At 58.9% G+C, this 14,352-nt stretch overlaps 1 protein-coding gene across 1 annotated transcript in view; it reads right to left on the bottom strand.

Moving 5' to 3' along the window:
• Positions 1–5,759: 5,759 nt before the first annotated feature.
• Positions 5,760–14,352, bottom strand: part of PFKFB3 (6-phosphofructo-2-kinase/fructose-2,6-biphosphatase 3) — a 21,584-nt gene continuing 12,991 nt past the window's right edge. The window contains exons 13-14 of the mRNA XM_021715473.1: positions 12,466–12,639; positions 5,760–5,916 (exon numbers count right to left, since the gene is read on the bottom strand). Coding sequence (XP_021571148.1) covers positions 5,869–5,916; positions 12,466–12,639 — 222 coding nt within the window. The 3' untranslated portion in view covers positions 5,760–5,868. The remainder of the gene's footprint in view (positions 5,917–12,465; positions 12,640–14,352) is intronic.

Consider the following 14,352-nt stretch of genomic DNA (forward strand, 5'->3'; position numbering starts at 1 on the left):
TGCCAGGAGCTGCCCAGAGTGCTTCATTCATAAGACTCAGTTCTCCCAAGAAGCCTGAGAGTTCGTTATGGCAGTTCTTCACGCCTAAGAACTGTTGTCTACATGTAATGACTTAATGCATCTGAAATTGGGTTTTGTCTTGCACTGGCTATGCCTATGGTTTTTGTTCTGTTTTGTTTTGTTTTTCTTAGAGACAGGGTCTTTGTCTGTCACCCAGGTTGGAGAGCAGTGGTGTGATCATAGCTCACTGCAGCCTCAACCTCCTGGGCTCAAGCGATCCTCCCACCTCAGCCTCCCGAAGAGCCGACTGCAGGCATGCACCACCACGCCTGGCTGATTTTTTAAAATTTTTTGTAGAGATGGGGTCTTGCTATGTTGCTAAACTGGTCTCAAACTCCTGGCCTCAGGAGATCAAGTAATTCTCCCGCCTCAGCTTCCCAAAGTGCTGGGATTACAGGTATAAGCCACCATGCCTGGCCTGGCTTGTTCTGCTTTGTATGCAAAGTTAACAACTGGATGGTGCATCTTAAAATAAAAATACACCGCGGGTTCGAGACCCGCCTGGGCAACTTGGCAAGACCTCATCACTACAATAAATCAAAAATTAGTCGGGCGTGATAGCGTGCACCTGTAGTTCCAGTTACTTGGAAGGCTGAGGCAGAAGGATCGCCAAAGCCCAGCAGGTCGAGGCTGCAGTGGCCGGGAGCATCCACTGCACTCCAGTCTGGGTGACAGAGTGAGACTCCAACTCAAAAAATAAAAATAAAAATATGCAACTGGGCTCGGTGGCTCAGCCTGTGATCCCAGCACTTTGGGAGGCTGAGGTGAGTGCATTGCCTGAGCCCGCAGGTTCGAGATCCGCCGGGGCAGGCGAGACCTCATCTCTACAATAAATCAAAAAATCAGCCGGGCGTGGTAGCTGTAATTCTGGCTACTTGGAAGGCTGAGGCGGAAGGATCGCCGGAGCGCAACACGTCAAGGCTGCGGTGGCCGGGAGCGGCCACTGCACTCCAGTCTACGCGACTGAGTGAGACTCCGACTCAAAAAAAAAAAACCAAAAACCAAAATAAAAATACGCATGGATTTCCCCGGTTAATGAATGGGGAACAAGTTAAAAACACATGAAGTAACTTAAGTCCACACATCCAGAATGTGTTGGAAGAGAGGGGAGTCGGGCTTTGAGGAGTCAGGACGGCCAGGTGACCCGTGCTCCCCCAGGACTGAGCATTTACTGAAACTGGACGGTACGAAAGATTTATATACGGGGCTCACTGCGCCACCACCATCAGGCTTTTTCCGACAGTCTCCACTCCACCTGCCCCCATTTTTATCTCACCCGACACTTTGAATCCCTTGTGGCTAACAACCCATGTTGCAAAGGGATGAAGCTTCTGCCACTGACCCCCATGGTGTGGGAGAGTGAGTTGGAATCTTCCTCTGTCGCCCAGGCTGGAGTGCAGGGGCACGCTCCCGGCCACCACAGCCTCGACCTGCTGGGCTCCGCTGATCCTTCCACCTCAACCTTCCAAGTAGCTGGAAGTATAGGCGCACACCACCACGCCTGGGTAATTTGTTTACTTATTGTAGAGGCGAGGTCTCGCCATGTTGCCCAGGCTGGTCTCAAACCCCTGGCTTAGGCAGTCCTCTCGCCTCAGCCTCCCAACGTGCTGGGATGACAGGCATGAGCCACCGCGCCCAGCCAAAACTGCAAATCAATCAATCAATCAATCGAGATGATGGGTCGAGAAGTAAACAAGGGACAGGGGAGGGAGTTTTGCGCCTCAGGCTGCTTTAGTTTAGGCCACCTAGCAAACCTCTGAAGCCAGAAATCAGTATCCAACCGCCTGATCTAAAGTGTGTGTGCCAGGCAGGCCGGCATCTGTAGAAGCAAGGAATCAGACGGTAGTGCGATAACCCTCACACTGACATTTTAAGAAGCGGTGCTCCTACATGTATACACCCTTCTCACCCAAGACTGCAAACCTCCCAGGACCAAGGGCTATTCTTCCATCCCAGGGCCGGGAGCCCAGAAGGCTGCACTGCCGGGTGGGTACGGACATTTGCAAGACGATGTGTGCTTTCTCAAGCTGTTCCTTCTTTTCTCAAGTTCTATTGAGATCTAGTTGATCTAGTTACCTAAACGCACGACACCACCACAACCCAGGGACTCAATGCATTGTCATCTCCAAAAACATCCTGTTTCTGCTGTGGTGAGCACAGTTAACTCATGGTCCATTCTCTTCATGTATTTTATTTTTTTTGAGTTGGAGTCTCACCCTGTCGCCCACACAGGAGTGCAGTGGCCACTCCCGGCCACCGCAGCCTCGACCCGCTGGGCTCCAGCGTTCCTTCTGCCTCAGCCTTCCGAGTAGCCGGAATTACAGGCGCGCGCTACCACGCCTGGCTGATTTTTCGATTTATTGTAGAGATGAGGTCTCACTGCCCAGGCGGGTCTCGAACCCGTGGGCTCAGGCAATCCACTCACCTCAGCCTCCCAAAGGCGCGGGATGACAGGCTGAGCCACCGAGCCCGGCTCTTCACGTATTTTAAAGGTGCACGCTGCGCTGTCAACTCCAGGCGCTGCGTTGAACAGCGGTTCTCCCAAGCTGTTCCGTCTGGCCCGGCTGAAGCTCGACACTCAATGAGCAACAGGGTCCCACATCCCCTGCCCCCAAGTCCCTGGCAACTGCCACTCTATTCTCTGCTTCCTCAGTCTCAGCGTTCTAGACAGTTCATGCAAGTGCATACACTCCTCCTTTTCGGATCCTCATGGTCAGCCTGGGCCAGTGGCTCTCAGCTCTTCTCTCAATCACAGAGGGTACCACTACTGCCCATGCCCCGAAAAAATAGATACCTCGAACCCTTGAACTAAACACCACAATCTCCCGGAATGAGAGCAAGATGTATGTATACATTTGAAACATCTCCCTAGGTCACTGTGGCATGCCACGTGAACCATTGAATTAGTGCTGGGTGTGGTGGTGGTGGTGTGCACCTATAATTCCAGCACTCTGGGAGGCTGAGATGGGAGGAATGTGTGAAGCCACGAGTTCAAGACCAACCTGAGCGACATGTGAGACCCCCCTCGTCTCTAAAAGTAAAATTTAAAAATAAGTCAGGCCTAGAGATGCTTGCCTGTAGTCTCAGCTACTCAGGAGGCTGAAGCAGGAGGATCACTCGAACCCAGGTTGAGGCTGTAGTGAGCTACCATCGTGCCACTGCCCTCCAGCCTGGGCAACATAGCAAGACCCCGTCTCTAAAAAAATGCACGAACATGGGAGATGGCTCCTCTTTTCCCAAATGCAGGCAGGACTCGGTGCATCTGAACGTCTGGCTTAAAGGCAGAGAATAAAGTGGGTAAGCCAGCCGCTCCGGGGTGCGTTGGCACCAACGTCGACTCTTCCTTCCCCCAAAGGAGAGACACGCTTCAGGGGTATATTTCAACCAGGCATTTTATTGGTCTGGCAACTGCAAAATATACAAACTTCTGAAAGGCATCCCTGTCTGAAAGCCAGCACAGCTTCATCCAGGTCACGAGCTCAGATGAGCAGAGCACAGAAGCCGTAAGTCACCGGAGAAAGCCCCCAAGCCACGGACAAGACCCCGTCTCTACAGCTGTCTATTGTACAGGCGCCCTGATACATATTAAATAAATAAATAGCACATCTGCTATCAAAATAATAAAAAAATAAATTTCAAGTATTACAAACGAAGATATCATTGGTGTGGTTCCAACGATTTTTTCTTCTTCTCCCCCAAATGAAGAGCTTTTGCCCGTGGTCTCAGGACAGAATAAGGGGAGGGGGAAGCCACCCAGAAACAAATATGCAAAGTTAAAAATATTGGTCCCGGTTATTCTGGGGGAGGGGGGAGTGATAATCCCTGGAGGCCAAAGTTCATGACTGTAGCTCACCCAACCCCCGCCCAACGCCGCCTTGAAAGGCAGGTCACTGGCTTGTGAATTAGGCAAGCTTCTGTTCCCTCCACGACGACCCCTCCTGGCCAGACTGATGTTCCCCCTCCCCAACCTAGAGTCCTGTGTCAGGCAAGGGTGTCCAGATTGACGTGTTGACTTTAGGCAGTCGGGGGGGAGGGGATACACCTTCTTCAAGGCCCCCCTACCTGGGTCAGACTTCAGAGGCAACGTCCAGGGCGTGAAGCCAGAGTAGGACAGAGGCCACCAGGAGCACATGTGTGTACACGTGTGCCCGCCGCCCCGACCCGCAGCCTAGCAAGACTCCACATTCTAGAAGAGAGGGAACACGTCCCAGACTGAAGCCACACGGGAAGGTATGAAACTAACATCCTCGCCGGCAGGTATCAGGTCAAGGAGGATTTGGATGGCTGAATATAAAACCCTAACCTCCATGGTAAAGCTCCTCCCCAAACAAGCAAAACCAGGTCTCTCCACTCCCAGCTTCCGGTGTCTAAGTGCCTGGCCCTGGCCCCCCAGCCTGACCCCTTGAGAAGGCAGGGACGAAAGATGACCTTTGGCCCCAGGCCCAGCTGCGAGACTTCCTGAAAAGGGTCATTTGGACAAACTCTGTGCCGAGTTTCCAAACGGCTTCTTCTGGGCACGACGCCCCCTCCTAGCCCAGGACTGAAGGCAGCAAGGAGAAATCAACCAGCAGAAACTACAGGTATTGAGAACCACATGTCCCATAAGCCCTGCTCTCCCCGCTGCACAAATGTCACAGACGCCACAAAGGCCAGGCGAGGACCAGCTCCACTCCTCTGACTTCTCCAGGGCGGCCAGGACGGCGCCAGGCACACACACGGCAGATGCGCGATAGAAACATGCAGACAAGCCCTCAAGAGGACTTGGCCGGGAAGGGGGCCTTGCTTGGGCCACTGTCCCCACCTAGGAAAGTGGGCGGTCACGCAGGTCCTGAGGGAAGGGAGCCGCGTGTTCTCGTGCTGTCTGCAGTCTTGCAAGAATCCGCATGCTCTGAGCTCCCCCCGCCCTCGTGGGTACACCCCACTCCCCGTAGTCAGAGGCTCGAAGCCCCGCAGGGCAAAACGCCCCGACATCTAGTTCCTGCGACACGCAGGTCACACTTCTGCCACCAAAAAAGTGCAAGCAAGCAGCTCCAGGAGAGTGGTTCTCAGGTAGCTCCCGGTGCTGGGAGGAGCAGAGAGGGACCCCGGAGCTCCCTGGGAGCGGGAGGGGCCTGTTGTCACGATCCAGCAAAATGCTTTCTCCTGCCCACACAGCCGGCCTGTCCCCGGACACCTTCAGAGACAGAACACAGGCCGGGGAAGGCGCGTGGGCCTGCGGGAGGGCCGGGTGTGTCACCACTCAGCCGACAACTCTTGGGGAAGCAGCCCCACCCCAGTGCCTGTCCACGTCCGTCCCCACGAGGCGTCCTCCCGGGTCAAAACGCACACAAGAGCCACGTGGAAGTTTTCAGACATCCCCCAACCTTCGGCAACTAGGATCTAGCCTCCTTGAATTTCAGAGTTCAGCCGCCACTGCCATTCCGGAGCTGCAGACAGGCCGGGTCAAGGGCGTTGGGACCAGACGGCCCAGTGGCCCCAGCAGCCCCGCCCCAGGGCCGTCCAGACTCATCGTCCTCAGGTCGGGTCTCTGAGGCCAGACGCCCCGGGCAGACCAGAGCACAGAGCGCGGGGGGCCTGCAGCTCGAGGCAGGGGGCCGGGGACCGGTGTGACTTGCGGGTGTCCTGGCCGCCGCGCCATGGAGGGGACGCATGGGGTGCCACGCACAGCCCTCTTCGGCCAGGGAGCCCCTTCTCCTCCGCCCAGCCCTGCTCCAGAGGAAGTCCAGGGGGCCGGCTTCGCCTTGGGCGGACGGCAGGGCACAAGCGAAGCTGCGGCAGTGGAAACGGAGTAGAAGCGGCGTGTCACCTTCAGTGCTTCCTGGAGGGGTCGGCGCCGCTCCGGGAGCCTTTCACGTGCTGTGTTGGGGAGGACGGAGAGGGCGGGAATGAGGGTCGGCAGAAGACGCCAAGCCACGCCACCGAGGGCGCCTCCTCCCTCCACCCCAAACAGAGAACACGGCCCCAGAGAGGCGTCGGCAGCCCCGCAGGTGGGTCCCAGACATGACAGAAGATGGAGTTGCAGACGGAGGGGGCTGGGCACGAGGCCTGGAGGCTGCTGGGAGCCTGCCTGGAGGAGGCGGGGACAGCCACCTGGCTCAGGACCCGGCAGCTGCAACTGCAGAACTGCCCCGCAGAACTGCCGAGGGAGGACTGAGGGCTGTGTGGCGCCGGGCGCCGGTGCCCACGGGAGCCTGGCAACCCCTTGGAGACCCCTTGCAGGACCCTCCCTGGCCACAGCCAGGTCGAGGACGAGCCGGGAGCCTCTGAGGACCACGGGTCCCTCCTCTCAACTCAGCTCCTGCATCCCAATTCTGGAACACGGCTCGACAGGCAGGACAGGTGATGTGTGGGACGGCCGGACACCGTGGGAGTCCCGGGGGAGTCAGGCAGAGCAGGCTGTCACCAACGCCCTGAGGATTTTGGGGCGCTGGCAGGAAGCCCCACCCCCAAGGCGCTGGCCGGCGCCAAGCCCTCCTGAAAACACATTCTCAAAGCAGCTGGGGACACGGCGGTTGCCACTGCACAGGAGGGTCTATTCCCAACCTCCTCCATCTGCCCTTCAAAAAGGAACATATGGCCAGGCGCAGTGGCTCACACCTGCCATCCCAGCAGTTTGGGAGGCCAAGGTGGAAGGATCACTTGAGGCCAGGAGTTCAAGACCAGCTTGGGCAACACAGCAAGACCTCATCTCTACAAAAATATCAAGAATTAGCCAGGTGTGGTAGTGCATGCCTGTAGTCCCAGCTACTTGGGAGGCTGAGGGGGGAGGATCTCTCGAGCCCAGGAGGTCAAGGTTGCCGCACCTCTGCACTCCAGCCTCAGTAACAGAGAGAGACATACTGTCTCTTTAAAAAATCAAATTGAAAAGAGAAACACAGCCGGGCTCAGTGGCTCAGCCTGTAATCCTGCGCCGTTGGGAGGCTGAGGTGAGTGGACTGCCTGAGCCCGCGGGTTCGAGACCCGCCTGGGCAGCGAGACCTCATCTCTACAATCAATCAAAAAATCAGCCGGGCGTGGTAGCGTGCGCCTGTAATTCCGGTTACTCGGAAGGCTGAGGTGGAAGGATCACCGGAGCCCAGCAGGTCGAGGCTGCAGTGGCCGGGAGCGGCCACTGCACTCCAGTCTGGGCGACAGAGTAAGACTCCAACTCAAAAAAAAAAAAAGAGAAACACAGTTTTAAGAGCCTTCTCTCCGATCGCAAGTGTCTCCATCAAGACTGCTCCGAGGGGAAGGGAGGTAGCAGGGGCCCAGGGCAACGGATGCACAAGGATCACCCCACACAGAAGTGGGGCCCCAGCTGGAGACACCTCCAGGGAGACCCCAGGGCTGAGCAGCACCAGAGTTGTCACCCAAATCTGGGCCAGACTCAGGGGACAGGTGAACATTGTGAGAGGCCGGGCCTCCTGGGAGTGCCTGCACCCTTGCAGAGCCCCAGCCCCCGGCTGGGCTGTGGGACCGGAGAGCCGGGCTGCTGCTTCCCCTGATGCCTGCTGGCTCCGCCCTGCCCTCCGGGACACAAGCCCACGGCCCCCGGTGCCAGACGATGGTGATGCAACAATGACACTGGAGGGCCACGAAGCCAGTGACATCCACAACCTTCGCTCAGGGGGCTCCGGGCTCAGGACACAGGGGGGCAGGGAAGACACAGAACAGAAATGACCTCAGGACCGGGGCGCTGTGCTAAGACCCTCCAGCATGGAGACAGATGAGCCACACACTGCACGATGGCCAGGGCCACACAAACCAAGATGCCAGAGGCTGACGCACGACCAGAGACGCGGGAGGGACAGAGTGACACGCACCAGGGCCATTTACCTTCCCAGGTTAGTAGGGAGAAAACTTTGAGAAAATGTGACAGACAGTTCGTCTTTCAAGCACAGGAGGGAAGAGAAAGAAACAGGTTGGAAAGGAAAAAAAAGTTTAGTCGTGTTTTCTTTCTAATGTGGAAAGAAAAATGAGGGCTGGTCAGAAGCGGCCCAGGGGAAGGGGTGGGGGGGAAATCTCCCGACCCAGCAGCCAGCCTGGCCCCGGGAAGACACCAGGCACGGGGTCCGGCCTGTCGACCCCGTTTCACCAGGAAACAGGCCCAGGCACACACCAGGGCTTCCCCATCCCAGGTGTGAGCACCCCTGCTGCCAGGGAGAAGCCCCGCTGGCCTCCCAGGAGAGCAGCCAAGGGCAGCCTCCCGCCCGCCCAGGGCACCACGTCCCTCGCCGAAACGGCCGCCGTGTTGTCCACCGAGCACCGCCTGGGCGCCAGACACTTGCTGAACGTGGCGGCTATGTTCTCACGATCAACCCCCCACAAAGTCATCGTCTCCGTCTCACAGATGAGGCCACAGAGGTCCCCGAATTGCCTTCACTTGCCCAGAGGCTCAAACACAGAGGCCAGGAGCAGATCCCAAGATGCAGAGGGGCTCGCTTGGACCTGACAGTCTGGCCCCAGGGCCCGGGTCCATTTCTAGAATCAGACATAGCTATCATCCCAGACGTGGGGTCTCGCTCCCAGCTAGGCTGGACTCTAGGACTCCCAGGGGAAGTTCTGACCCGAGGAATTCAGCCGCAGGCACTGAAGAGCAAGCCGGCTCTGGAAGGTGGGGGGGTGTCCCTGCACGGCCCCCTCTGGCTGGAAGAGTTCTCTCCTTGTACCAGGGCAGGGGGCAGAAGGAGCAGGGCATACAGGCTGCAAAGCATCAGGCTGCAGCCCAGAGGCCCATGTCCCAGGAGAGCCCCATCCCGAAGGAGCCCAAGCTTTGACAGGCCGGCCCGGGCGGTGGCGGGGATGGACACTGGCCTGGGAGGACAGAGGCGGAGGTTCACGGACAGGCCAGCTGTTGGGCGGACAAGCCAGCCGGAGAGCAGCTGCAAGGGAGGGCCTCCCTGGGGTCCTGGGGGCTGCAGGGCCGGGGCCTCGGGAAGGCCCAGGCCTTCCCCACTCAGAGACCCACTCCTTGCCGGACTTCAGCCCTGCCTCAGCCCTCGCCAGTCAAAGAGACTGACTGCCCCACTGACCTCCACAGACAGGAAGGCCAGCACGGCCCCTGAGAGCTGGGAGCCCTGGGAGGTGCCTGTCACTGCAACCGAAGTGCCACGGGCCATGCCTGGGTCCGAACACCAGCCCCGCATGTCAGCTTCTCTAGCCGACGTCCTCACCACCTCCAGCTTCTGCAGAAGCCGGTGGGGGGAGCCCCACGAGCAAAAGGGACGAGCGGGGAGGCGTGATCGGGGGTGCGCAACATGGTGGCTGCCAGCCAGGCCACAGGAAGGCCATGCTCCTTCTGCGTGTGGGATCACCATGGGATCGTTGACCTGTTCACCCATGGGTTGCGAGAGTGGGTGCCGGACCCAGACTTGCTGCGGGGAGATTCGGCCAGAGGGAAGGGGGGGCTGCATGGGTCGCGGGGGGCCCCATGCCCAGTTGCAGGCCTGACGAGGACAGCTGAGCAGCACAACCAGATGGGACAGAAGGGTCCCACATGGAGCTGTTGGGGCACAGGGGGCTGAGGGGGGGTCTTGGCAGGGTAGGAGGGGCTGGCCACACGAACACAGAGCTCATTCTCCTATCATTCACTGGCAGACTAGGCTCGGGTGTAAGTTTTTCTTTCAAAATGAAAGGATGTGGCCAGGCCCGGTGGCTCATGCCTGTCATCCCAGTGCTTTAGGAGATAGACCGAAGGGTGGCTTGGGGCTAAGAGTTCAAGACCAGCCTGGGCAGCATAGTGAGACCTTGTCTCTAAAAAAACCAAGTTTTTAAATTAGCTGGGTATGGTGGCACACACCTGTAGTTGGCTGAGGCAGGAGAATCCCTTGAGCCCAGGAGGTCGGGGTTGGGGTGAGTAATCCCACCACCGCACGCCAGCCTGGGCGACAGGGCAGGACCTTGTCTCTAAAAAATAGCAAATAAAAAATGAAAGCGTGCTCCCCAGAGAGGAGGGGCTGTCAGACAATGGCCGCCAAAACCTGCCTCTGAGACGGAGACTGGGGTTTATGCCAACCCAGACCATGGCCATCACGAGTGACAACCCACCGCCCCGGGAGGGACAGAAAAGGCCAGCCATGGGGCAGCAGCAGGACACAGAGTCAGCGGACCGCGGTGACCTCCCACGCCCTTTCCTACAGACTCACGGATCCCTCCCCCTCCCACGCCCGCCTCCTTCCCCCGGGGGACGACCTCCACGGACTGCACACAAGCCACCCTTCTCCTCATATTTGCACAGGCAGGAGGCCCAGCTGGCAGGAATGCGAGATACTTACAGACAGGCTTGCCCTAGCACAGGCTGCAGAGAAGAAGCAGAGAGAGAAGTCAGTGGCAGGCAGGCGTGTCTGCGAGGACAGCCCCAGCTCCCGCCCGCCTGGCCCAGCCAGCACCTCCTGGACGCCCTAGAGGGCCTGGCTGCCTACAGCTGTCCAAGCACCAGGGGCAGCTCCAACGGCGCGAGCGGCCGGGGCTCCGCCACTGTGTCCCCCACGCAGAGGCCTCACCCCCAGCCCGGGCTGGTCCCCGCAACAAGCATGACGGTGGCGGCCTCTGATCTTCCAGAATCAATGCCGTTCACACCGGAACAGAACGTCAAGAAGACCCCAGGCCAGTTCTGCTCGGTCTTCAAAAGAAACAACCTCAGACCGGAGACCTGGGAGGAATATTTATCGGAGGTCTCCCAGTCCTGCGCCCGCCTTTGCACAGCTGGCGAGACTGAGAGCTGGTGGAGGGGTGGGGGCCCTTGCAATTAAAATGAGACACTCAGCCAGGTGCGGTAGCTCACGCCCATAATCCCAGCGCTCTGGGAGGTCAAGGTAGGAGGACTGCTTAAGACCAGGAGTTCGAGACCAGCCTGGGCATAAAATAAAAAAAATTTAAAAATCAGCCAAGCGTGGTGGCATGTGCCTGTCATCCCAGCTACTCGGGAGGCTGAGGTGGGAGGATTACTTGAGCCCCAGATTCTGAGGCTGTGCTGAGCTGACTGCTCCACTGCATTCCAGCCGGGCGACAGAGCAAGACTGTCTCATAAAAGTTAAAATGCCACCCTCGTGCTAGTGGTGACCACAGCCGAAGCCGGTGTCCAGGCTCCAGCTGACCCTGGCTTCCACCCTACCGAACCACCCCGCCTCGTGCCTGACACCGAGGTGGATGGGGTGTGAATCGCCTCATCTCGTCCGCCCACTGCAGTGGGTGTTTCCTCCCCCGTTCCCCAGATAGGAAATTGAGGCCTGGTGAGGTCAGGTGACCTTCAGAGGCCACGGCATCTCCCAGGTCACATTCCAGACAACCCCAGGTTTCTGGAACTCCAGGAAAGGCAGGGAGCGGGGAGCCAAGGAGAAAGCCCAGTGGGGGCACCAGCACGGAGCCAGACAGGCCTGGCTGGAAAGTGACCTAGAACCGACTTGTGAGGTCATGTCAGGGGGTGGGGGAAGTAGGGAGGCACCCTTGGGCGCACCTGAACTTGAGCCCAGAGATTTCCGCATCTCATGTCTGCAAGGGTTGCCGGCTGTCTTTGAGGAAATGGCTGGCTTTTTTTTTTTTGAGTTGGAGTCTCACGCCATCGCCCAGACTGGAGTGCAGTGGCCGTTCCCGGCCACCGCAGCCTCAACCTGCTGGGCTCTGGCGATCCTTCCACCTCAGCCTTCCGAGTAGTTGGAATTACAGGCACGAGCTACCATGCCCGGCCGATTTTTGATTTATTGTAGAGATGAGGTCTCGCCAAGTTGCCCGGGCGGGTCTCGAACCCGCGGGCTCAGACAATCCACTCACCTCTGCCTCCCAAGGTGCGGGATTACAGGCTGAGCCACCGAGCCCGGCCATGGCTGGCTTTCTGAAAACAAGTCTGAACGCCCAACAGCCAAACTCTCCCAGCCTTTGACCCTCAGAGCTCACAAGCTGAACCACGGACAGGCTCTGTCCTGGTTTCCACGGCCCGCTGGAGCAACTACACTGCGTGAGAAGGCGGGAAGGCGGCCCCCTCTCCCGCGCAGTCACAAGTCTTCCCGATTGGGACGGCGCTTGCACGCTTCAGCAGTTCCTCTGCTCAGAGAGGAGTGAAGCCAGTCACAGCTGTCACCAGCAAGAGACACCCCCGGGGGCTCAGCCGCAGCGGATGCTTCTCGTGTTCTCCCCAACACATGAGTTGCACACACGCCCCGCACACATGACACACGTGCACACACAACCGCTACAGCACACATGTGCACACCAGACACCCAAGCGCGTGTACTCACACACACAACCTACAACACACACGCACACCATGTGGATGTCCACACGTACACACTTGCCCATACACGCACACACACAACACCTACGATACGCACATACCTCCACGCAGACCCCCTGTGTGCATGCAGCCCCAGGCCTGAGGCCTCGCCCCTCCCCCCAGGTGCCCCCAGGCGGGGAGGAAGGGGAGTCACTGACTTGTCCAGGCAGCTGCGTGGGCGCCTCCGGGGGCAGACAGCGGGGCAGGGCGGCCGAGGTGGAAGCCACGTGCTCCTCAAAGCCGTCGATGCGTGGCTTTTTGGAGGGCTCGGGGCTGGCTAGCGGGGTGACGCTGTTGCGTCTCATGAGTGGGTTGGGCCCCTTCTTCGCGTCCTGAGCAAGACAAAGACAGAAGAGAGAGGCGGTGTCACGAGAAAGGCAGGACGGCGAGCTGCGAGAGGGCCTCTGCCCCCAGACTCCAGGGAGCCACAGGCTCCGCCGGGGTGTGCGGCCCCTCCCGGCCAGCGGGACCCAGGGCCTTCCTTCCCACGGTGCCTGACACCGCACCGACAAGCGACGTGTTCGGCGTGGGGAGGAAGGGCGTGACAACCGCCACAGAGAACAAGGGCGGGGAGAGCTCTCTTCCGGCCTCTGGAGTGGGGGGGGCGGCACAACCAGCCAGGGCCACAGATGCTGAAGGCCCGGGGCACAGAGGCTGACCCCGGCGACCAGCCTTCTATCAGTGACAGCGTGATAGGGCGGGGCCCACGGCCTCAGAGCAAGGGACTGTCTCCGTCACAGCCCCATCCCCATCCCCGCAGGGACGTGAGGCGGGATCCCGGAGCCCAGCACAGACCCTGGCCCCCGCCTCCCGGCCTGTCCTCATCCCGCTAGTGGAAGCCCTGCATTCGAAGACCCCGCTCAGAAGGGGAGGGGCCGGCAGGGGGCACTCGGCCTAGGAACCCGTCCTCCTTCAGGTCGGCCCACCAGCCACCATCAGGGGACATCACGCAGTGAAGCCAGCGACACTTTCCTCCTTCGTGCCAAAATCTGACAGCTTGGGACACAGACAACCCCTCAGAGGGATTCCACGACAGAAAGTCACACTGGCTGGGAAAGGAAGGTCTGGCCAGCACCCACAAGCGCTGTGCTTGACAGTCTGCAAGCAGTGAATTCAAACTCACTTCACAACACACACCTGGACAGAGATCCCATCTACAGAGGTAGCCTGACCAGCACCCAGACAGGCTCGCCCACGTGGAGACGGCCACGGCCAGGCCTCCGGGCCTCCCAAAGCCTTCCCGTCGCCGGGCCTCAGGGCCCCTGCCCTCTGAGCCCCTCCCTCTCTCGATGCGGCCGCACTTCGGGTGATGCCGTCCCTAAGTACTCGCAGGCGACAAGGCGGACGGGCTGATCCTGCTTGCACCAACTCCACAACTTGAAAGGAAGTCTGAGCCGGGCGCAGTGGCTCATGCCTGTAATCCCAGAGGCCAAGGCGGGAGGATCACTCGAGCCCAGGAGTTGGAAACCAGCCTGGGTAACATAGCAAGTCCTTGTCTCTACCAAAAATTTAAAATTCGCTGGGTGAGGTGGTGCATGCCGGGAGTTCCAGCTACTTGGGAGACTGAGGCGTGAGGACTGCCTGCCTGAGTCCAGAAGGTTCAGGCTGCGTTCCGCTGTGGTCGAGTCACTGCACTTTAGTCTGGGCAACAGAGTGAGATCACGACTCAGAAAACAGGCAAGCAGATTTTGGCTGCTTGGAAAGAAAGAACTATGCGACGCCCATGTTTAAAAAGATGCCTATGTTTAAAAGGCAAGAACGTGGCCAGGTGCGGTGGCTCACACCTATAATCCCAGCACTCTGGGAGGCCGAGGTGAGAAGATTGCCTGAGCCTATGGGTTCGAGACCAGCCCTGGCAACTTGGTGAGACCTCATCTCTACAATCAAAAAAATTAGCCGGGCATGGTGGCACCTGCCTGTAGTTCTAGCTACTCGGAAGGGTGAGGTGGAAGGATCACTTGAGCGCCCAGCAAGTTGAGGCTATGGTGGCCGGGAGTGTGCCACGGCCCTCCCGCCTGGGTGACAAAGTGAGCCTCCAACTCAAA

This window comes from Carlito syrichta, unplaced genomic scaffold (assembly GCF_000164805.1).
Source record: "Carlito syrichta isolate Samal-C Ts95f unplaced genomic scaffold, Tarsius_syrichta-2.0.1 Scaffold100644, whole genome shotgun sequence".
Taxonomy (NCBI): domain Eukaryota; kingdom Metazoa; phylum Chordata; class Mammalia; order Primates; family Tarsiidae; genus Carlito; species Carlito syrichta.